Here is a 24,725-nt window from a genome sequence, read left to right on the forward strand (position 1 = left end):
CCACCACCCCCACCACCCTCACCACCACCACCCCCCACCACCCCCACCACCCCCACCCCCACCACCCTCACCCCCACCACCCCCACCACCCTCACCCCCACCACCCACACCCCCACCACCCCCACCACCCCCACCCCCACCACCCTCACCCCCACCACCCTCACCCCCACCACCCCCACTACCACCCCCACCTCCCCACCACCCCCCACTACCACCCCCACTACCACCCCCACCTCCCCCACCACCCCCCACCACCCTCACCACCACCACCACCCTCACCCCCACCACCCTCACCACCACCACCACCACCCTCACCCCCACCACCCTCACCACCACCACCCTCACCACCCTCACCCCCACCACCCCCACCACCACCCCCACCACCCCACACCCCCACCACCCTCACCCCCCACCACCCCCACTACCACCCCCACCTCCCCACCACCCCCCACTACCACCCCCACTACCACCCCCACCTCCCCACCACCCCCCACCACCCTTACCACCACCACCACCCTCACCACCCTCACCCCCCACCACCCTCACCACCACCTCCACCACCCTCACCCCCCACCACCCTCACCCCCACCACCCCCACTACCACCCCCACCTCCCCACCACCCCCCACTACCACCCCCACCACCCTCACCACCACCTCCACCACCCTCACCCCCACCACCCTCACCTCCACCACCCTCACCCCACACCCCCACCACCCCACCACCACCCTCACCCTCACCCCCACCACCCTCACCCCCACCACCCCCACCACCACCCTCACCCTCACCCCCACCACCCCCCACCACCACCCTCACCCCCACCACCCCCCACCACCCCCACCTCCCCACCACCCCCCACCACCCTCACCACCACCACCACCCTCACCACCACCCCTCACCCTCACCCCCACCACCCTCACCACCACCACCCTCACCACCCTCACCACCCTCACCCCCACCACCCACACCACCACCCTCACCCCCACCGCCCCCCACCACCACCCTCACCCTCACCCCCACCACCCTCACCACCACCACCCTCACCACCCTCACCACCCTCACCCCCACCACCCACACCACCACCCTCACCACCCCCACCACCACCCTCACCCTCACCCCCACCACCCTCACCACCACCACCCTCACCACCCTCACCACCCTCACCCCCACCACCCACACCACCACCCTCACCCCCACCGCCCCCCACCACCCCTCCACCACCACCCCCCCACCACCACCACCACCCTCACCACCCTCACCACCCCCCACCACCCCCACCATCCCCCCCACCACCCCCCCACCACCCCCCCACCACCACCCTCACCCCCCCACTACCACCCCCACCACCACCACCCTCACCCCACCCCCCCACCCCCCTCACCCCCCCCCACCACTCTCACCCCCCCACCTTTACCCCCTCACCCCCCCCCACCCTCACCCCCACACCCCCACCACCCCCCTCCCACCACCGCCCCCCCACCACCCCACAACCACCCCCACTACCACCCCCCCCCCACCACCCTCACCCCCCCACCTTTATCCCCCCACCCTCACCCCCCTCCCACCACCACCCCACCACCCCCACTACCACCCCCCCCCACCACCCCCCCACCCTCACCCCCCCCACCTTTATCCCCCCACCCTCACCCCCCCCCCCCACCACCACCCCACCACCCCCACTACCACCCCCCCCCCCACCATCACCCCCACCCTCACCCTCCCACCTTTATCCCCCCACCCTCACCCCCCCCCCCCACCACCACCCCACCACCCCCACTACCACCCCCCCCCACCATCACCCCCACCCTCACCCTCCCACCTTTATCCCCCCACCCTCACCCCCCCCCCCCCACCACCACCCCACCACCCCCACTACCACCCCCCCCCCCACCACCCCCTCACCCTCACCCCCCCCACCCTCACCACCCCCCCACCCCCCCCCCCCCACCACCCTCTCACCCTCACCCCTCACGCCCCCCCAGGTAGCCACCACCATCCGCGATGCGCCAGCATGACTTTGTCCCTCTGGAGTGCGACGGGAGCGGCGACGACGACGACGACGACGAGGAGGAGACGGGGGAGAGGGGGGGCGGAGCGGGGGCGGTGCCGGTGGTCGGGCGGTGCCGCGTGGCGAGGGGGTCCCGCCGGGGCTCACCGAGTGACGCCAGCGTCGCGGCGGGAGGGCTGCTGCTCCGGGCTCGGCCGGGGGGCCCCGGGGGAACCCCGTGGTGCCGTAGGGCGTACACACAGGGGGTGGTGGGGTGGGTGGTACACCACACACACACACAGCCATACAACACACACACCACACACACAGCCATACACCACACACACACACACCACACACACACACCACACACACACCACACACACACCACACACACACCACACACACACACAGCCATACAACACACCACACCACACACACAGCCATACACCACACACACACACACCACACACACACCACACACACACCACACACACACCACACACACACACCACACACACACACCACACACACACACCACACACACACACCACACACACACCACACACACACACCACACACACACCACACACACACCACACACACACACCACACACACACACCACACACACACCCCGTGGTGCCGTAGGGCGTACACGCAGGGGGTGGTGGGGTGGGTGGTACACCACACAGTGATACACCACACACACCACACACACACACCACACACACACACCACACACACACCACACACACACACCACACACACACACCACACACACACACCACACACACACCACACACACACACCACACACACACCACACACACACCACACACACACACCACACAAACCACACACACACCACACACACACACCACACACACCACACACACACCACACACACACCACACACACCGATACACCACACACACACCACACACACACACCACACACACACACACCACACACACACACCACACAAACCACACACACACCACACACACACCACACACACACAGCACACACACACCACACACACACCACACAAACCACACACACCACACACACCACACACACACCGATACACCACACAACCACCACACACACACACCACACACACACACCACACACACACACCACACAAACCACACACACACCACACACACACCACACACACACCACACACACACAGCACACACACACCACACACACACAGCACACCACACACACCACACACACACCGATACACCACACACACACCGATACACCACACACGCACCGATACATGGAGATGCACGTAGCAATACACCGTGTCCCCATGTCCCCATGACCCCGTGTCCCCGTGTCCCCGTGACCCCGTGACCCCGTGACCCCGTGTCCCCGTGTCCCCGTGACCCCGTGACCCCGTGTCCCCGTGTCCCCGTGACCCCGTGTCCCCGTGACCCCGTGTCCCCGTGTCTCCATGACCCCGTGACCCCGTGTCCCCGTGTCTCCATGACCCGTGACCCCGTGTCCCCGTGTCTCCATGACCCCGTGTCTCCGTGACCCCGTGACCCCGTGTCTCCATGACCCCGTGACCCCGTGTCCCCATGTCTCCATGACCCCGTGTCTCCGTGACCCCAGTCTGCACGAGGAGGTGATGGACTTCTACGAGTATTCGCAGCCGCGCCCTGAGGAGCAGAGGATGAGGTCAGGGGTGGTGAAACGAATCAGCCGCGTGGTTCTACAGCTTTGGCCCACAGCTCAGGTGACTTGGACCCCCACCACCACCACCACCACCGCCACCACCACCACCACCATCACGATCACCACCACCACCACCACCGCCACCACCACCATCACGATCACCACCACCACCACCACCACCACCGCCACCATCACCGCCACTACCATCACGATCACCACCACCAACAACCGGTGACATCACCACCACCGCCACCACCATCACGATCACCACCACCACCAACAACCGGTGACGTCACCACCACCGCCACCACCATCACGATCACCACCAACAACCGGTGACGTCACCACCACCGCCACCACCATCACGATCACCACCACCAACAACCGGTGACGTCACCACCACCGCCACCACCATCACGATCACCACCACCACCAACAACAACCGGTGACGTCACCGCCACCACCATCACGATCACCACCACCAACAACCGGTGACGTCACCACCACCGCCACCACCATCACGATCACCACCACCACCAACAACCGGTGACGTCACCACCACCGCCACCACCATCACGATCACCACCACCAACAACCGGTGACGTCACCACCACCGCCACCACCATCACGATCACCACCACCACCAACAACCGGTGACGTCACCACCACCGCCACCACCATCACGATCACCACCACCAACAACCGGTGACGTCACCACCACCGCCACCACCATCACGATCACCACCACCAACAACCGGTGACGTCACCACCACCGCCACCACCATCACGATCACCACCACCAACAACCGACGTCGTCACCACCACGACGCTTGTGCCAGGCCAAGTGCACCTTGAGGCTGCCACGTGAAGTGTCGAACACCCGCTGGCAGGAGGTCACGGGGCAGACCCAGCAGGTGCCACGGGTCGACTGATTGCAGGTGCCACGGGTCGACTGATTGAGATGACCGAGATGACTGGCTGATGCACCACCTGTGCCCCCTACTGTGCCAACTTGCTGTACTTTAGTCACCCGGCGCTCCACCATCACCATAACCAGAATCACCATCATCGCCATCACTATTACCACTACCATAACCACCAGCACTACCATCACCCACTATCTAGACCACCATGACCACTATCACCACTACTATCACCACCACCACCACTATCACCACCACCATCAACATGACCACAATCACCACCACCATGACTATCACCACCAGCATCACCATCCACATCACCATGTTCATCACCACCATGAACACTGTCACTATCACCACCATCACCAACGTGAACACCATCACCAACACCACCATCAACATCACCACAATCACCGCCACCATCACTATCACCACCAGCACCACCATCCACATCACCATGATCATCACCACCATGAACACTGTCACTATCACCGCCACCACCATCACCAACGTGAACACCATCACCAACACCACCATCAACATCACCACAATCACCGCCACCATCACTATCACCAAGGCTCTGGATAACCTCGTGAGTGTTATAGTGAGGGTCTAGTTGAGGCCTAGTTGAGGCTCTGGATGGCCTAGTGAGTGTTATAGTGAGGGTCTAGTTGAGGCCTAGTTGAGGCTCTGGATGGCCTAGTGAGTGTTATAGTGAGGGTCTAGTTGAGGCCTAGTTGAGGCTCTGGATGGCCTCGTGAGTGTTATAGTGAGGGTCTAGTTGAGGCCTAGTTGAGGCTCTGGATGGCCTAGTGAGTGTTATAGTGAGGGTCTAGTTGAGGCCTAGTTGAGGCTCTGGATGGCCTAGTGAGTGTTATAGTGAGGGTCTAGTGGAGGCCTAGTGAAGGCTCTGGATGACCTCGTGAGTGTTATAGTGAGGGTCTAGTGAAGGCCTAATTGAGGCCTAATGGAGGCCTAGTTGAGGCCTAGTGAAGGCTCAGGATGGCCTACTGAGTGTTATAGTGAGGGTCTAGTGGAGGCCTAGTGAAGGCTCTGGATGACCTCGTGAGTGTTATAGTGAGGGTCTAGTGAAGGCCTAGTGAAGGCTCTGGATGACCTCGTGAGTGTTATAGTGAGGGTCTAGTGGAGGCCTAGTGAAGGCTCTGGATGACCTCGTGAGTGTTATAGTGAGGGTCTAGTGGAGGCCTAGTGAAGGCTCTGGATGACCTAGTGAGTGTTATAGTGAGGGTCTAGTGAAGGCCTAATTGAGGCCTAATGGAGGCCTAGTTGAGGCCTAGTGAAGGCTCTGGACGACCTCGTGAGTGTTATAGTGAGGGTCTAGTGAAGGCCTAATTGAGGCCTAATGGAGGCCTAGTTGAGGCCTAGTGAAGGCTCTGGATGACCTCGTGAGCGTCACCGTGATCTTTGTCTTCGTGGTGTGCTGCGTGTGTGCGTCTGCAGGTCAAGGTTTTTGGGAGCTTCAGCACCGGACTCTACCTCCCAACCAGGTGCGATGGTGGTGATGGTGGTGATGGTGGTGATGTTGGTGATGTTGGTGATGGTGGTGATGGTGGTGATGGTGGTGATGGTGGTGATGGTGGCGGTGGTGATGGTGGTGATGTTGGTGATGGTGCTGATGGTGGTGATGGTGGTGATGGTGGTGATGGTGGTGATGGTGGTGATGTTGGTGATGGTGCTGATGGTGGTGATGGTGGTGATGGTGGTGATGGTGGTGATGTTGGTGATGGTGCTGATGGTGGTGATGGTGGTGATGGTGGTGATGGTGGCGGTGGTGATGGTGGTGATGTTGGTGATGGTGCTGATGGTGGTGATGGTGGTGATGGTGGTGATGGTGGTGATGGTGGTGATGTTGGTGATGGTGCTGATGGTGGTGATGGTGGTGATGGTGGTGATGGTGGTGATGTTGGTGATGGTGCTGATGGTGGTGATGGTGGTGATGGTGGTGATGGTGCTGATGGTGGTGATGGTGGTGATGGGGGTGATGGTGGTGATGGTGGTGATGGTGGTGATGGTGGTGATGGTGTTGATGTTGGTGATGTTGGTGATGGTGCTGATGGTGGTGATGGTGCTGATGGTGGTGATGGTGGTGATGGTGGTGATGGTGGTGATGGTGGTGATGGTGCTGATGGTGGTGATGGTGCTGATGGTGGTGATGGGGGTGATGGTGGTGATGGTGCTGATGGTGGTGATGGTGCTGATGGTGGTGATGGTGCTGATGGTGGTGATGGGGGTGATGGTGGTGATGGTGGTGATGGTGGTGATGGTGGTGATGGTGTTGATGTTGGTGATGGTGGTGATGTTGGTGATGGTGGTGATGTTGGTGATGGTGGTGATGGTGGTGATGATGGTGATGGTGCTGATGGTGGTGATGGTGGTGATGGTGGTGATGGTGGTGATGTTGGTGATGGTGCTGATGGTGCTGATGGTGGTGATGGTGCTGATGGTGGTGATGGTGGTGATGGTGGTGATGGTGGTGATGTTGGTGATGGTGCTGATGGTGCTGATGGTGCTGATGGTGGTGATGGTGCTGATGGTGGTGATGGTGTTGATGGTGGTGATGTTGGTGATGGTGGTGATGGTGCTGATGGTGCTGATGGTGGTGATGGTGGTGATGGTGGTGATGGTGGTGATGGTGGTGATGGTGGTGATGGTGGTGATGGTGGTGATGGTGGTGATGGTGGCGGTGGTGATGGTGGTGATGGTGGTGATGTTGGTGATGGTGCTGATGGTGGTGATGGTGGTGATGGTGGTGATGGTGGTGATGGTGTTGATGGTGGTGATGTTGGTGATGGTGCTGATGGTGGTGATGGTGGTGATGGTGGTGATGGTGGTGATGGTGTTGATGGTGGTGATGTTGGTGATGGTGCTGATGGTGGTGATGGTGGTGATGGTGGTGATGGTGGCGATGGCGGTGGTGATGGTGGTGATGGGGGTGATGTTGGTGCTGGTGGCGATGGTGGCGATGTTGGTGATGGTGGTGATGGTGGTGATGTTGGTGATGGTGGCGATGGTGGCGATGGTGGTGATGTTGGTGATGGTGGCGATGGTGGTGATGGGGGTGATGTTGGTGATGGGGGTGATGTTGGTGATGGTGGTGATGGGGGTGATGTTGGTGATGGTGGCGATGGTGGCGATGGTGGCGATGGTGGCGATGGTGCTGATGGTGGCGATGGTGGTAATGGGGGTGATGGTGACGATGTTGGTGATGGTGGTGATGGTGCTGATGGTGGTGATGGTGCTGATGGTGGCGATGGTGGTGATGGTGGCGATGATGGTGATGTTGGCGATGGTGGCGATGGTGGTGATGGTGCTGATGGTGGTGATGGTGCTGATGGTGGCGATGGTGGCGATGGTGGCGATGGTGGCGATGGTGGTGATGGTGGTGATGGTGCTGATGGTGGTGATGGTGGTGATGCTGGTGATGGTGGTGATGGTGGCGATGGTGGCGATGGTGGCGATGGTGGCGATGTTGGCGATGGTGCTGATGCTGGTGATGGTGCTGATGGTGCTGATGGTGCTGATGGTGGTGATGGGGGTGATGTTGGCGATGGTGGCGATGGTGGCGATGGTGGCGATGTTGGCGATGTTGGCGATGGTGATGGTGGTGATGGTGCTGATGGTGGCGATGGTGGTGATGGTGGTGATGGTGCTGATGGTGGCGATGGTGGCGATGTTGGCGATGTTGGCGATGGTGGCGATGGTGGTGATGGTGGCGATGGTGGCGATGGTGGCGATGTTGGCGATGGTGGCGATGGTGGTGATGGTGGTGATGGTGGTGATGGTGGTGATGTTGGTGATGGTGGTGATGTTGGTGATGGTGGTGATGGTGCTGATGGTGGTGATGTTGGTGATGGTGGTGATGGTGGTGATGGTGGTGATGTTGGTGGTAGTGCAGTAGCGTGGTGAGGGTGGTTGTAGTGATGTCGATGTGGTGGTGCTTGTGGTGGGTGTGCATGTGGTAGTGATTGTGGTGGTGGTGATTATGGTTGTTGTGATTGTGGTTGTGGCGGTTGTGGTAGCGACATCGATGTGGTGATGTTTGTAGTGGTCGTAGTTGTGATTGTGGTTGTTGTGGTTGTGTTTGTTGTGATGGTTGTTGTTGTGATGGTTGTGGTAGCGACATCGACATGGTGGTGTTTGTAGTGCTCGTAGTTGTGGTGGTGATTGTGGTTGTGTTTGTTGTGGTTGTGATGGTTGTTGTTGTGGTTGTTGTGGTTGTGATGGTTGTTGTTGTGGTTGTTGTGGTTGTGTTGGTTGTGGTTGTGATGGTTGTGGTTGTGATGGTTGTTGTGATTGTGGTTGTGGCGGTTGTGGTAGCGACATCGATGTGGTGATGTTTGTAGTGGTCGTAGTTGTGATTGTGGTTGTTGTGGTTGTGTTTGTTGTGATGGTTGTTGTTGTGATGGTTGTGGTAGCGACATCGACATGGTGGTGTTTGTAGTGCTCGTAGTTGTGGTGGTGATTGTGGTTGTGTTTGTTGTGGTTGTGATGGTTGTTGTTGTGGTTGTTGTGGTTGTGATGGTTGTTGTTGTGGTTGTTGTGGTTGTGTTGGTTGTGGTTGTGATGGTTGTGGTTGTGATGGTTGTTGTGATTGTGGTTGTGGCGGTTGTGGTAGCGACATCGATGTGGTGATGTTTGTAGTGGTCGTAGTTGTGATTGTGGTTGTTGTGGTTGTGTTTGTTGTGATGGTTGTTGTTGTGATGGTTGTGGTAGCGACATCGACATGGTGGTGTTTGTAGTGCTCGTAGTTGTGGTGGTGATTGTGGTTGTGTTTGTTGTGGTTGTGATGGTTGTTGTTGTGGTTGTTGTGGTTGTGATGGTTGTTGTTGTGGTTGTTGTGGTTGTGTTGGTTGTGGTTGTGATGGTTGTGGTTGTGATGGTTGTTGTGATTGTGGTTGTGGCGGTTGTGGTAGCGACATCGATGTGGTGATGTTTGTAGTGGTCGTAGTTGTGATTGTGGTTGTTGTGGTTGTGTTTGTTGTGATGGTTGTTGTTGTGATGGTTGTGGTAGCGACATCGACATGGTGGTGTTTGTAGTGCTCGTAGTTGTGGTGGTGATTGTGGTTGTGTTTGTTGTGGTTGTGATGGTTGTTGTTGTGGTTGTTGTGGTTGTGATGGTTGTTGTTGTGGTTGTTGTGGTTGTGTTGGTTGTGGTTGTGATGGTTGTGGTTGTGATGGTTGTTGTTGTGTTTGTTGTGGTTGTGTTGGTTGTGGTTGTGTTTGTTGTGGTTGTGTTGGTTGTGGTTGTGATGGTTGTGGTAGCGACATCGATGTGGTGGTGTTTGTAGTGCTCGTAGTTGTGGTGGTGATTGTGGTTGTGTTTGTTGTGGTTGTGATGGTTGTTGTTGTGGTTGTTGTGGTTGTGATGGTTGTTGTTGTGGTTGTTGTGGTTGTGTTGGTTGTGGTTGTGATGGTTGTGGTTGTGATGGTTGTTGTTGTGTTTGTTGTGGTTGTGTTGGTTGTGGTTGTGTTTGTTGTGGTTGTGTTGGTTGTGGTTGTGATGGTTGTGGTAGCGACATCGATGTGGTGGTGTTTGTAGTGGTCGTAGTTGTGGTGGTGATTGTGGTTGTGTTTGTTGTGGTTGTGATGGTTGTTGTTGTGGTTGTTGTGGTTGTGATGGTTGTTGTTGTGGTTGTTGTGGTTGTGTTGGTTGTGGTTGTGATGGTTGTGGTTGTGATGGTTGTTGTTGTGTTTGTTGTGGTTGTGTTGGTTGTGGTTGTGTTTGTTGTGGTTGTGTTGGTTGTGGTTGTGATGGTTGTGGTAGCGACATCGATGTGGTGGTGTTTGTAGTGGTCGTAGTTGTGGTGGTGATTGTGGTTGTGTTTGTTGTGGTTGTGATGGTTGTTGTTGTGGTTGTTGTGGTTGTGATGGTTGTTGTTGTGTTTGTTGTGGTTGTGTTGGTTGTGGTTGTGATGGTTGTGGTAGCGACATCGACATGGTGGTGTTTGTAGTGGTCGTAGTTGTGGTGGTGATTGTGGTTGTTGTGGTTGTTGTGGTTGTTGTGATGGTTGTGGTTGTTGTGGTTGTGGTAGCGACATCGCTGTGGTGGTGTTTGTAGTGCTCGTAGTTGCGGTGGTGATTGTGTTTGTTGTTGTGTTTGTTGTGGTTGTGATGGTTGTGTTTGTTGTGGTTGTGATGGTTGTTGTGAATACATCGACGTGGTGGTGTTTGTAGTGCTCGTAGTTGCGGTGGTGATTGTCGTTGTTGTTGTGTTTGTTGTTGTTGTGTTTGTTGTGTTTGTTGTGTTTGTTATGGTTGTGATGGTTGTGTTTGTTGTGGTTGTGGTTGTTGTGGTTGTTGTTGTTGTAGCGACATTGACGTGGTGGTGTTTGTAGTGCTCGTAGTTGCGGTGGTGATTGTCGTTGTTGTTGTGTTTGTTGTGTTTGTTGTGTTTGTGATGGTTGTGATGGTTGTGTTTGTTGTGGTTGTGGTTGTTGTGGTTGTTGTTGTTGTTGTAGCGACATTGACGTGGTGGTGTTTGTAGTGCTCGTAGTTGCGGTGGTGATTGTCGTTGTTGTTGTGTTTGTTGTTGTTGTGTTTGTTGTGTTTGTTATGGTTGTGATGGTTGTGTTTGTTGTGGTTGTTGTTGTTGTTGTTGTAGCGACATTGACGTGGTGGTGTTTGGCCGCTGGGACGCGCTGCCCCTCTGGACGCTGGCCGAGGAGCTAGAGACTCACGGAGTCGCTGCACAGGGCTCAGTGCGAGTCCTCGATAGAGCCACGGTGAGACTCACGGGGAGATAGAGCCACGGTGAGACTCACTGTGTAGAGACTCACGGAGTCTCGTGTAGAGACTCACGGGGTAGAGACTCACGGAGTCGCTGCACAGGGCTCAGTGCGAGTCCTCGATAGAGCCACGGTGAGACTCACGGGGAGATAGAGCCACGGTGAGACTCACTGTGTAGAGACTCACGGAGTCTCGTGTAGAGACTCACGGGGTAGAGACTCACGGAGTCGCTGCACAGGGCTCAGTGCGAGTCCTCGATAGAGCCACGGTGAGACTCACGGAGAGATAGAGCCACGGTGAGACTCACGGAGTCGCTGCACAGGGCTCAGTTCGAGTCCTGGATAGAGCCACGGTGAAACTCGCGGGGAGTAGAGACTCACGGGGACTCGTGGGGTAGAGACTCACGGAGACTCGTGGGGTAGAGACTCACAGGGAGAGACTCACAGAGTCGCTGCACAGGGCTCAGTTCGAGTCCTCGATAGAGCCACGGTGAGACTCACAGGGAGAGCCTCACGGAGACTCGTGGTGTAGAGACTCACGGGGTAGAGACTCACAGGGACTCGTGGGGTAGAGACTCACTGGGTAGAGACTCACAGGGACTCGTGGGGTAGAGACTCACAGGGACTCGTGAGGTAGAGACTCACTGGGTAGAGACTCACAGGGACTCGTGGGGTAGAGACTCACGGAGACCGAGGCTGATGGGGGGAGATACACGGAGGCGAGGGGGGAAGCGGGAGAGACGCGGACAACACGAGGCCTGACACGCGTGTCGTTGGCGTGTCGTTGGCGTGCCGCAGGTGCCGATCATCAAGATGATGGACGCTCGCTCCGACGTGAAGGTGGACATCAGCTTCAACATGGAGAACGGCGTTCGCTCGGCGGAACTCACTCGCTCGTTCATGCAGGTGACGGCCTCCTCCGCTAGGCCTTCTCTAGGACTCCACCTCACCACACACTAGGCCTTCAAGAGACCCTTGTTAGGCCTGCACTGGGCCTGCACTGGGCCTCCACTAGGCCTTCTCTAGGCCTCCACCTCACCGCCCACTAGGCCTTCAAGAGACCCTTGTTAGGCCTGCACTGAGCCTGCACTAGGCCTGCAATGGGCCTTCTCCAGGCCTCCATCTCACCGCCCACTAGGCCTTCAAGAGACCCTTGTTAGGCCTGCACTGGGCCTGCACTGGGCCTCCACTAGGCCTTCTCTAGGCCTCCACCTCACCGCCCACTAGGCCTTCAAGAGACCCTTGTTAGGCCTGCACTGAGCCTCCACTAGGCCTGCAATGGGCCTTCTCCAGGCCTCCATCTCACCGCCCACTAGGCCTTCAAGAGACCCTTGTTAGGCCTGCACTGGGCCTGCACTAGGCCTGCAATGGGCCTTCTCCAGGCCTCCATCTCACCGCCCACTAGGCCTTCAAGAGACCCTTGTTAGGCCTGCACTGAGCCTCCACTAGGCCTGCAATGGGCCTTCTCCAGGCCTCCATCTCACCGCCCACTAGGCCTTCAAGAGACCCTTGTTAGGCCTGCACTGAGCCTCCACTAGGCCTGCAATGGGCCTTCTCCAGGCCTCCATCTCACCGCCCACTAGGCCTTCAAGAGACCCTTGTTAGGCCTGCACTGGGCCTCCACTAGGCCTTCTCTAGGCCTCCACCTCACCGCCCACTAGGCCTTCAAGAGACCCTTGTTAGGCCTGCACTGGGCCTGCACTGGGCCTGCACTAGGCCTACACTAGGCTTCTACTCGGCCTTCACCTCACCCTCACGAGGCCTTCACTAGACCCTCACCATGATCCTCACGATGCCACCAGAGCCTTAAGTAGGCCTCCACGAGACCCTGGCTCGGCCTGCACTGGGCCTCCACTAGGCCTACACTGGGCTTCTACTAGGTCTCCACTAGGCCTACACTAGGCTTCTACTCGGCCTTCACCTCACCCTCACGAGGCCTTCACTAGACCCTCACCATGATCCTCACAATGCCACCAGAGCCTTAAGTAGGCCTCTACCAGGCCCTCGCTCGGCCTGCACTGGGCCTCCACTAGGCCTGCACTGGGCTTCTACTCAGCCTTCACCTCACCCTCACGAGGCCTTCACTAGACCCTCACCATGATCCTCACGATGCCACCAGTGCCTTAAGTAGGCCTCCACGAGACCCTGGCTCGGCCTGCACTGGGCCTCCACTAGGCCTATACTAGGCTTCTACTAGGTCTCCACTAGGCCTACACTAGGCTTCTACTCAGGCTTCACCTCACCCTCACGAGGCCTTCACTAGACCCTTCTATTAGGCCTTCATTAGAGCCTCGCCATGATTCTCACGTGGCCACCAGAGCCTTCACTAGGCCTCCACTAGTCTCCACTAGATCTTCACTAGGCCTCAACTAGGCCTTCACTAGTCTCCACTAGATCTTCACTAGGCCTCAACTAGGCCTCCACCAAGTCTCCGCTAGACCCTCAGTAGGCTTCCACTAGGCCTTAAAAAACTAGGCTAGGCCTCCACCAGGCCTGAAGTAGTTGCATTTTGCAGAGACCCCCAGCCTAGAGACCATGTCGAGGTGTAAGCAGCCTCATCCAGCAGCGGACAGATGACGGCTGTGTCGCTCCGCAGGCTTTCCCGGCCCTGCCGTACCTCGTGTTGGTGCTGAAGCAGTTCCTGCAGCAGCGGGAGCTCAACGAGGCCTTCACGGGTGGCGTCTCCTCCTACTGCCTCACACTCATGACCGTCAGCTTCCTGCAGGCACGGGGAGACGCGGGGAGACACGGGGAGAGAGACGGGGACACGGGGAGACACGGGGAGAGACACTGAGACACGGGGACACGGGGAGAGACACTGAGACACGGGGACACGGGGAGAGACACTGAGACACGGAGACACGGGGAGAGAGACGGAGACACGGGGACACGGGGAGAGACACTGAGACACGGGGACACGGGGAGAGACACTGAGACACGGGGACACGGGGAGAGACACTGAGACACGGGGACACAGGGAGAGACACTGAGACACGGGGACACGGGGAGAGACACTGAGACACGGGGACACGGGGAGAGAGACTGAGACACGGGGACACGGGGAGAGACACTGAGACACGGGGACACGGGGAGAGACACTGAGACACGGGGAGAGACACGGCGGGTATCTGTCGGATGTTAACTCTCCACCTGTCTCTCTCCGTCCACCCACCCACCCAACCAAACACCCACCCACTGACCCACCTACCCACCTACCCACCTACCCACCCACCTCTCTCTCTATAATCTCTCCCCTCCCTCTCAGCTTCACCCGCGATCGGAGGGCGCCTCACCCACCCACCTACCCACTCACCTGCCCACCCACCCACCTACCTACCCACCCACCTACCTTTCCACCCACCCACCCACCTACCTACCCACCCACCCACCTACCTACCCACCCACCCACCTACCCACCCACCTACCCACCCACCCACCTACCCACTTACCCACCTACCTACCCACCCACCTACCTACCCACCTACCCACCTACCTACCCACTTACCCACCCACCTACTCACCCACCTACCCACCCACCTACCCACCTACCCGCCCACCCACCTACCCACCCACCCACCTCTCTCTCTCTCCCCTCCCCTCCCTCTCAGCTTCACCCGCGATCGGAGGGCACCTCAACCACCCACCTACCCACCTACCCACCTACCCACCCACCCACCTACCCACTCACCTACCCACCTACCTACCCACCCACCTACCTTTCCACCCACCCACCCACCTACCTACCCACCCACCCACCTACCTACCCACCCACCCACCTACCAACCCACCTACCCACCCACCCACCTACCCACCCACCTACCCACCCACCCACCTACCCACCTACCCACCCACCCACCTACCCACCTACCCACCTACCTACCCACCCACCTACCTACCCACCTACCCACCTACCTACCCACTTACCCACCCACCCACCTACTCACCCACCTACCCACCCACCTACCCACCTACCCGCCCACCCACCTACCCACCCACCCACCTCTCTCTCTCTCCCCTCCCCTCCCTCTCAGCTTCACCCGCGATCGGAGGGCACCTCAACCACCCACCTACCCACCTACCCACCTACCCACCCACCCACCTACCCACTCACCTACCCACCTACCTACCCACCCACCTACCCACCCACCCACCTCTCTCTCTCTCCCCTCCCCTCCCTCTCAGCTTCACCCGCGATCGGAGGGCACCTCAATCACCCACCTACCCACCCACCTACCCACCCACCCACCTACCCACCCACCTACTCACCCACCAACCTACCCACCCACCCACCTACCCACCCACCCACCCACCTCTCTGTCTCTCCCCTCCCCTCCCTCTCAGCTTCACCCGCGATCGGAGGGCACCTCAACCACCCACCTACCCACCTACCCACCCACCCACCCACCCACCTACCCACTCACCTACCCACCCACCCACCTACCCACCCACCTCTCTCCCCTCCCTCTCAGCTTCACCCGCGATCGGAGGGCACCTCCCCCACCCACCCACCCACCTACCCACCTACCCACCTACCCACTCACCTACCCACCCACCCACCTACCCACCTACCCACCCACCCACCTCTCTCTCCCCTCCCTCTCAGCTTCACCCGCGATCGGAGGGCACCTCCCCCACCCACCCACCCACCCACCTACCCACCCACCTACCCACCCACCCACCTACCCACCTACCCACCCACCCACCTCTCTCTCCCCTCCCTCTCAGCTTCACCCGCGATCGGAGGGCACCTCAACCACCCACCCACCCACCCACCTACCCACCCACCTACCCACCCACCCACCCACCCACCTACCCACCCACCCACCTCTCTCCCCTCCCTCTCAGCTTCACCCGCGATCGGAGGGCACCTCCCCCACCCACCCACCCACCTACCCACCTACCCACCTACCCACCCACCTACCCACCTACCCACCCACCTCTCTCCCCTCCCTCTCAGCTTCACCCGCGATCGGAGGGCACCTCAACCACCCACCTACCCACCTACCCACCCACCCACCTACCCACTCACCTACCCACCTACCTACCCACCCACCCACCTACCCACCCACCCACCTCTCTCCCCTCCCTCTCAGCTTCACCCGCGATCGGAGGGCACCTCCCCCACCCACCCACCTACCCACCTACCCACCTACCCACCCACCTACCCACTCACCTACCCACCTACCTACCCACCCACCCACCCACCTACCCACCCACCCACCTCTCTCCCCTCCCTCTCAGCTTCACCCGCGATGGGAGGGCACCTCCCCCACCCACCCACCCACCCACCTACCCACCTACCCACCTACCCACCCACCTACCCACCCACCCACCCACCCACCTACCCACCTACCCACCCACCCACCTCTCTCTCCCCTCCCTCTCAGCTTCACCCGCGATCGGAGGGTACCTCCCCCACCCACCCACCCACCTACCCACCCACCTACCCACCCACCCACCTACCCACCCACCCACCCACCTACCCACCCACCCACCTCTCTCCCCTCCCTCTCAGCTTCACCCGCGATCGGAGGGCACCTCAACCACCCACCCACCCACCTACCCACCCACCTACCCACCCACCCACCCACCTACCCAGCCACCCACCTCTCTCCCCTCCCTCTCAGCTTCACCCGCGATCGGAGGGCACCCCACCCACCCACCTACCCACCTACCCACCTACCCACCCACCTACCCACTCACCTACCCACCTCTCTCCCCTCCCTCTCAGCTTCACCCGCGATCGGAGGGCACCCCACCCACCTACCCACCTACCCACCTACCCACCCACCCACCTACCCACCCACCCACCTCTCTCCCCTCCCTCTCAGCTTCACCCGCGATCGGAGGGCACCTCAACCACCCACCCACCTACCCACCCACCCACCTACCCACTCACCTACCCACCTACCTACCCACCCACCTACCCACCTACCCACCCACCCACCTACCCACCCACCTACCCACCCACCCACCCACCTACCCACCCACCCACCTCTCTCCCCTCCCTCTCAGCTTCACCCGCGATGGGAGGGCACCTCAACCACCCACCTACCCACCTACCCACCCACCCACCCACCCACCTACCCACCCACCCACCTACCCACCCACCCACCCACCTACCCACCCACCCACCTCTCTCCCCTCCCTCTCAGCTTCACCCGCGATCGGAGGGCACCTCAACCACCCACCCACCTACCCACCCACCCACCTACCCACTCACCTACCCACCTACCTACCCACCCACCTACCCACCTACCCACCCACCCACCCACCTACCCACCCACCCACCTACCCACCCACCCACCTCTCTCCCCTCCCTCTCAGCTTCACCCGCGATGGGAGGGCACCTCAACCACCCACCTACCCACCCACCCACCCACCTACCCACCCACCTACCCACCCACCCACCCACCTACCCACCCACCCACCTCTCTCTCCCCTCCCCTCCCTCTCAGCTTCACCCGCGATCGGAGGGCACCTCCCCCACCCACCCACCCACCTACCCATCTACCCACCTACCCACCCACCTACCCACCCACCTACCTACCCACCTACCCACCCACCAACCTACCCACCTCAACCACCCACCCACCCACCTACCCACCTACCCACCCACCTACCCACTCACCTACCCACCTACCTACCCACCCACCCACCCACCCACCCACCTCTCTCTCCCCTCCCCTCCCTCTCAGCTTCACCCGCGATCGGAGGGCACCTCCCCCACCCACCCACCCACCTACCCATCTACCCACCTACCCACCCACCTACCCACCCACCTACCTACCCACCTACCCACCCACCAACCTACCCACCCACCCACCCACCTACCCACTCACCTACCCACCTACCTACCCACCCACCCACCCACCCACCTACCCACCCACCCACCTCTCTCTCCCCTCCCCTCCCTCTCAGCTTCACCCGCGATCGGAGGGCACCTCCCCCACCCACCCACCCACCTACCCATCTACCCACCTACCCACCCACCTACCCACCCACCTACCTACCCACCTACCCACCCACCAACCTACCCACCCACCCACCCACCTACCCACTCACCTACCCACCTACCTACCCACCCACCTACCCACCTACCCACCCACCCACCCACCCACCTACCCACCCACCCACCTACCCACCCACCTCTCTCCCCTCCCTCTCAGCTTCACCCGCGATGGGAGGGCACCTCAACCACCCACCTACCCACCCACCCACCCACCTACCCACCCACCTACCCACCCACCCACCTACCCACCCACCCACCTCTCTCTCCCCTCCCCTCCCTCTCAGCTTCACCCGCGATCGGAGGGCACCTCCCCCACCCACCCACCCACCTACCCATCTACCCACCTACCCACCCACCTACCCACCCACCTACCTACCCACCTACCCACCCACCAACCTACCCACCTCAACCACCCACCCACCCACCTACCCACCTACCCACCCACCTACCCACTCACCTACCCACCTACCTACCCACCCACCCACCCACCCACCCACCTCTCTCTCCCCTCCCCTCCCTCTCAGCTTCACCCGCGATCGGAGGGCACCTCAACCACCCACCTACCCACCTACCCACCCACCCACCCACCTACCCACTCACCTACCCACCTACTTACCCACCTACCCACCTACCCACCCACCTACCCACCCACCAACCTACCCACCCACCTACTCACCCACCTACTCACCCACCCACCTACCCACCCACCCACCTCTCTGTCTCTCCCCTCCCCTCCCTCTCAGCTTCACCCGCGATCGGAGGGCACCTCAATCACCCACCCACCCACCCACCTACTCACCCACCCACCTACCCACCCACCCACCTACCCACCCACCCACCTACCCACCCACCCACCTACCTACCCACCCACCCACCCACCCACCTACCCACCCACCCACCTACCTACCCACCCACCTACCTACCCACCCACCCACCTACCTACCCACCCACCCACCTACCCACCCACCCACCTACTCACCCACCCACCTACTCACCCACCAACCTACCCACCCACCCACCTACCCACCCACCCACCTACCCACCCACCCACCTACCTACCCACCCACCTACCTACCTACCCACCCACCCACCCACCTACCCACCTACCCACCCACCCACCTACCCACCCACCTACCCACCCACCCACCCACCTACCCACCCACCCACCTCTCTCCCCTCCCTCTCAGCTTCACCCGCGATCGGAGGGCACCTCCCCCACCCACCCACCCACCTACCCACCTACCCACCTACCCACCCACCCACCCACCTACCCACCCACCCACCCACCTCTCTCCCCTCCCTCTCAGCTTCACCCGCGATCGGAGGGCACCTCAACCACCCACCTACCCACCTACCCACCCACCCACCCACCTACCCACTCACCTACCCACCTACCTACCCACCCACCCACCTACCCACCCACCCACCTCTCTCCCCTCCCTCTCAGCTTCACCCGCGATCGGAGGGCACCTCCCCCACCCACCCACCTACCCACCTACCCACCTACCCACCCACCTACCCACTCACCTACCCACCTACCTACCCACCCACCCACCCACCTACCCACCCACCCACCTCTCTCCCCTCCCTCTCAGCTTCACCCGCGATGGGAGGGCACCTCCCCCACCCACCCACCCACCCACCCACCTACCCACCTACCCACCTACCCACCCACCTACCCACCCACCCACCCACCTACCCACCTACCCACCCACCCACCTCTCTCTCCCCTCCCTCTCAGCTTCACCCACGATCGGAGGGTACCTCCCCCACCCACCCACCCACCTAACCACCCACCTACCCACCCACCCACCTACCCACCCACCCACCTACCCACCCACCCACCTCTCTCCCCTCCCTCTCAGCTTCACCCGCGATCGGAGGGCACCTCAACCACCCACCCACCCACCCACCTACCCACCCACCTACCCACCCACCCACCCACCTACCCAGCCACCCACCTCTCTCCCCTCCCTCTCAGCTTCACCCGCGATCGGAGGGCACCCCACCCACCTACCCACCTACCCACCTACCCACCCACCTACCCACTCACCTACCCACCTCTCTCCCCTCCCTCTCAGCTTCACCCGCGATCGGAGGGCACCCCACCCACCTACCCACCTACCCACCTACCCACCCACCCACCTACCCACCCACCCACCTCTCTCCCCTCCCTCTCAGCTTCACCCGCGATCGGAGGGCACCTCAACCACCCACCCACCTACCCACCCACCCACCTACCCACTCACCTACCCACCTACCTACCCACCCACCTACCCACCTACCCACCCACCCACCTACCCACCCACCTACCCACCCACCCACCCACCTACCCACCCACCCACCTCTCTCCCCTCCCTCTCAGCTTCACCCGCGATGGGAGGGCACCTCAACCACCCACCTACCCACCTACCCACCCACCCACCCACCCACCCACCTACCCACCCACCCACCTACCCACCCACCCACCTACCCACCCACCCACCTCTCTCCCCTCCCTCTCAGCTTCACCCGCGATGGGAGGGCACCTCAACCACCCACCTACCCACCTACCCACCCACCCACCTACCCACCCACCTACCCACCCACCCACCTACCCACCCACCCACCTCTCTCCCCTCCCTCTCAGCTTCACCCGCGATCGGAGGGCACCTCAACCACCCACCCACCTACCCACCCACCCACCCACCTACCCACTCACCTACCCACCTACCTACCCACCCACCTACCCACCTACCCACCCACCCACCCACCCACCTACCCACCCACCCACCTACCCACCCACCCACCTCTCTCCCCTCCCTCTCAGCTTCACCCGCGATGGGAGGGCACCTCAACCACCCACCTACCCACCCACCCACCCACCTACCCACCCACCTACCCACCCACCCACCCACCTACCCACCCACCCACCTCTCTCTCCCCTCCCCTCCCTCTCAGCTTCACCCGCGATCGGAGGGCACCTCCCCCACCCACCCACCCACCTACCCATCTACCCACCTACCCACCTACCCACCCACCTACCTACCCACCTACCCACCCACCAACCTACCCACCCACCCACCTACCCACCCACCTACCCACCCACCTCTCTCTCCCCTCCCCTCCCTCTCAGCTTCACCCGCGATCGGAGGGCACCTCAACCACCCACCCACCCACCTACCCACCCACCTACCCACTCACCTACCCACCTACCTACCCACCCACCCACCCACCCACCCACCTCTCTCTCCCCTCCCCTCCCTCTCAGCTTCACCCGCGATCGGAGGGCACCTCAACCACCCACCTACCCACCTACCCACCCACCCACCCACCTACCCACTCACCTACCCACCTACTTACCCACCTACCCACCTACCCACCCACCTACCCACCCACCAACCTACCCACCCACCTACTCACCCACCTACTCACCCACCCACCTACCCACCCACCCACCTCTCTGTCTCTCCCCTCCCCTCCCTCTCAGCTTCACCCGCGATCGGAGGGCACCTCAATCACCCACCCACCCACCCACCTACTCACCCACCCACCTACCCACCCACCCACCTACCCACCCACCCACCTACCCACCCACCCACCTACCTACCCACCCACCCACCCACCTACCCACCCACCCACCTACCTACCCACCCACCTACCTACCCACCCACCCACCTACCTACCCACCCACCCACCCACCTACCCACCCACCCACCTACTCACCCACCCACCTACTCACCCACCAACCTACCCACCCACCCACCTACCCACCCACCCACCTACCCACCCACCCACCTACCTACCCACCCACCTACCTACCTACCCACCCACCCACCCACCTACCCACCCACCCACCCACCTCTCTCTCCCCTCCCCTCCCTCTCAGCTTCACCCGCGATCGGAGGGCACCTCAAACACCCACCCACCCACCTACCCACCCACCTACCCACCCACCTACCCACCCACCCACCTACCCACCCACCCACCTACCCACCCACCTACTCACCCACCCACCCACCTACCCACCCACCCACCTCTCTCCCCTCCCTCTCAGCTTCACCCGCGATCGGAGGGCACCTCCCCCACCCACCCACCCACCTACCCACCCACCCACCTACCTACCCACCCACCTACCCACCCACCTACTCACCCACCAACCTACCCACCCACCCACCTACCCATCCACCCACCCACCTACCCACCTACCCACCCACCCACCCACCCACCTCTCTCCCCTCCCTCTCAGCTTCACCCGCGATCGGAGGGCACCTCCCCCTCGGCGAACCTCGGGGTCCTGCTCCTGGAGTTCCTGGAGCTGTACGGCCGCCAGTTCAACTACGGGGCGGCGGGCATCCGAGTGGGGGGCACGGCGGGCGTCCGAGTGGGGGGCACGGCGGGCGTCCGAGTGGGGGGCACGGCGGCGGCGGGGGGGGCGGGGCGTAGGGGGAGCGGGGGCCGCTACGTGGGCAAGGGTGGCGCGCGTGCGGGGCCTGGGGCTTTCCGACCATCGCCGCTCTACATCGAAGACCCCCTGACGCCCGGTCAGTCGCTAGGATCAGGTGGTTGTGGTGGTGGTTGTGGTAATAGTTGTGGCGGTGGTTGTGGTAATGGTTGTGGCGGTGGTTGTGGTAATGGTTGTGGCGGTGGTTGTGGTAATGGTTGTGGCGGTGGTTGTGGTAATGGTTGTGGCGGTGGTTGTGGTAATGGTTGTGGCGGTGGTTGTGGTAATAGTTGTGGCGGTGGTTGTGGTAATAGTTGTGGCGGTGGTTGTGGTAATGGTTGTGGCGGTGGTTGTGGTAATAGTTGTGGCGGTGGTTGTGGTAATAGTTGTGGCGGTGGTTGTGGTAATGGTTGTGGCGGTGGTTGTGGTAATGGTTGTTACAGGTAGTGGTTGTGGTGGTTGTGGTGGATCTTAATTGTTGTGGTGGTTGTGGTAATGGTTGTGGTGGTTGTGGTGGTAATGGTTGTGGTGGTGGTTGTGGTATGCTAATGGTTGTTGTGGTAGTGGTTGTAATGGTTGTGGTGGTTGTTGTGGTGGTTGTTGTAGTAATAGTTGTGGTAATGGTTGTTGTGGTTGTTGTGGCTGTGGTAATGGTTGTGGTGGATGTTGTGGTAATGGTTGTAGTAATGGTTGTTGTGGTTGTTGTGGTTGTGGTGGGTGTGGTAATGGTTGTTGTGGCTGTGGTAATGGTTGTTGTTGTTGTGGTGGTGGTTGTGGTAATGGTTGTGGTGGTTGTGGTAATGGTTGTTGTTGTTGTGGTGGTGGTTGTGGTGGTTGTGGTGGTGGTTGTTGTGGTAATGGTTGTGGTGGTTGTTGTGGTAATGGTTGTTGTGGTAATGTTGGTTGTGGTGGTTGTTGTTGTTGTGGTGGTTGTGGTAATGGTTGTGGTGGTTGTGGTGGTTGTTGTTCCCCAGGTAGTGACGTGGGCCGCAGCTCGTTTGGGGCTCTGCATGTGCGCCAGGCCTTCAGCTCGGCCTTCCTCACCCTGAGCCACGCCGTGGGGCCCCTCGCTCACCACTACAGCTCACCACACTCACCATCGTGAGTCACTCACTCAGTCACTCACTCAGTCACTCACTCACTCACTCACTCACTCACTCACTGAGCCACGCCGTGGGGCCCCTCGCTCACCACTACAGCTCACCACACTCACCATCGTGAGTCACTCACTCACCACTCACTCACTCAGTCACTCACTCACTCACTCACCCTGAGCCACGCCGTGGGGCCCCTCGCTCACCACTACAGCTCACCACACTCACCATCGTGAGTCACTCACTCACTCACTCAGTCACTCACTCAGTCAGTCACTCACTCACACACTCACACACTCACTCACACACTCACTCACACACTCACTCAGTCAGTCACTCACTCACTCACTCACACACTCACTCACACACTCACTCACCCTGAGCCACGCCGTGGGACCCCTCGCTCACCACTACAGCTCACACTCACCATCGTGAGTCACTCACTCAGTCACTCACTCAGTCAGTCAGTCACTCACTCACTCAGTCACTCACTCAGTCAGTCACTCACTCACACACTCACACACTCACTCACACACTCACTCACACACTCACTCAGTCAGTCACTCACTCACTCACACACTCACTCACACACTCACTCACCCTGAGCCACGCCGTGGGACCCCTCGCTCACCACTACAGCTCACACTCACCATCGTGAGTCACTCACTCAGTCACTCACTCAGTCAGTCAGTCACTCACTCACTCAGTCACTCAGTCAGTCAGTCACTCACTCACACACTCACTCACCCTGAGCCACGCCGTGGGGCCCCTCGCTCACCACTACAGCTCACCACACTCACCATCGTGAGTCACTCACTCACCACTCACTCAGTCACTCACTCACTCAGTCAG

General features: G+C 60.5%; 1 protein-coding gene across 1 annotated transcript; it reads left to right on the forward strand.

Moving 5' to 3' along the window:
* Nucleotides 1-2,081: 2,081 nt before the first annotated feature.
* LOC144952809 (terminal nucleotidyltransferase 4B-like) lies at nucleotides 2,082-23,884 on the forward strand (the record flags this gene model as incomplete). Its single annotated transcript, XM_078883277.1, has 8 exons — nucleotides 2,082-2,260; nucleotides 3,613-3,736; nucleotides 6,060-6,106; nucleotides 11,221-11,341; nucleotides 12,143-12,250; nucleotides 13,941-14,069; nucleotides 22,585-22,879; nucleotides 23,754-23,884. Coding segments are annotated over 8 exons (1,134 nt in total), but the record flags the coding sequence as incomplete, so codon positions are not given.
* Nucleotides 23,885-24,725: the final 841 nt, after the last annotated feature.

Source organism: Lampetra fluviatilis, chromosome 70 (assembly GCF_964198595.1).
Source record: "Lampetra fluviatilis chromosome 70, kcLamFluv1.1, whole genome shotgun sequence".
NCBI lineage: Eukaryota > Metazoa > Chordata > Hyperoartia > Petromyzontiformes > Petromyzontidae > Lampetra > Lampetra fluviatilis.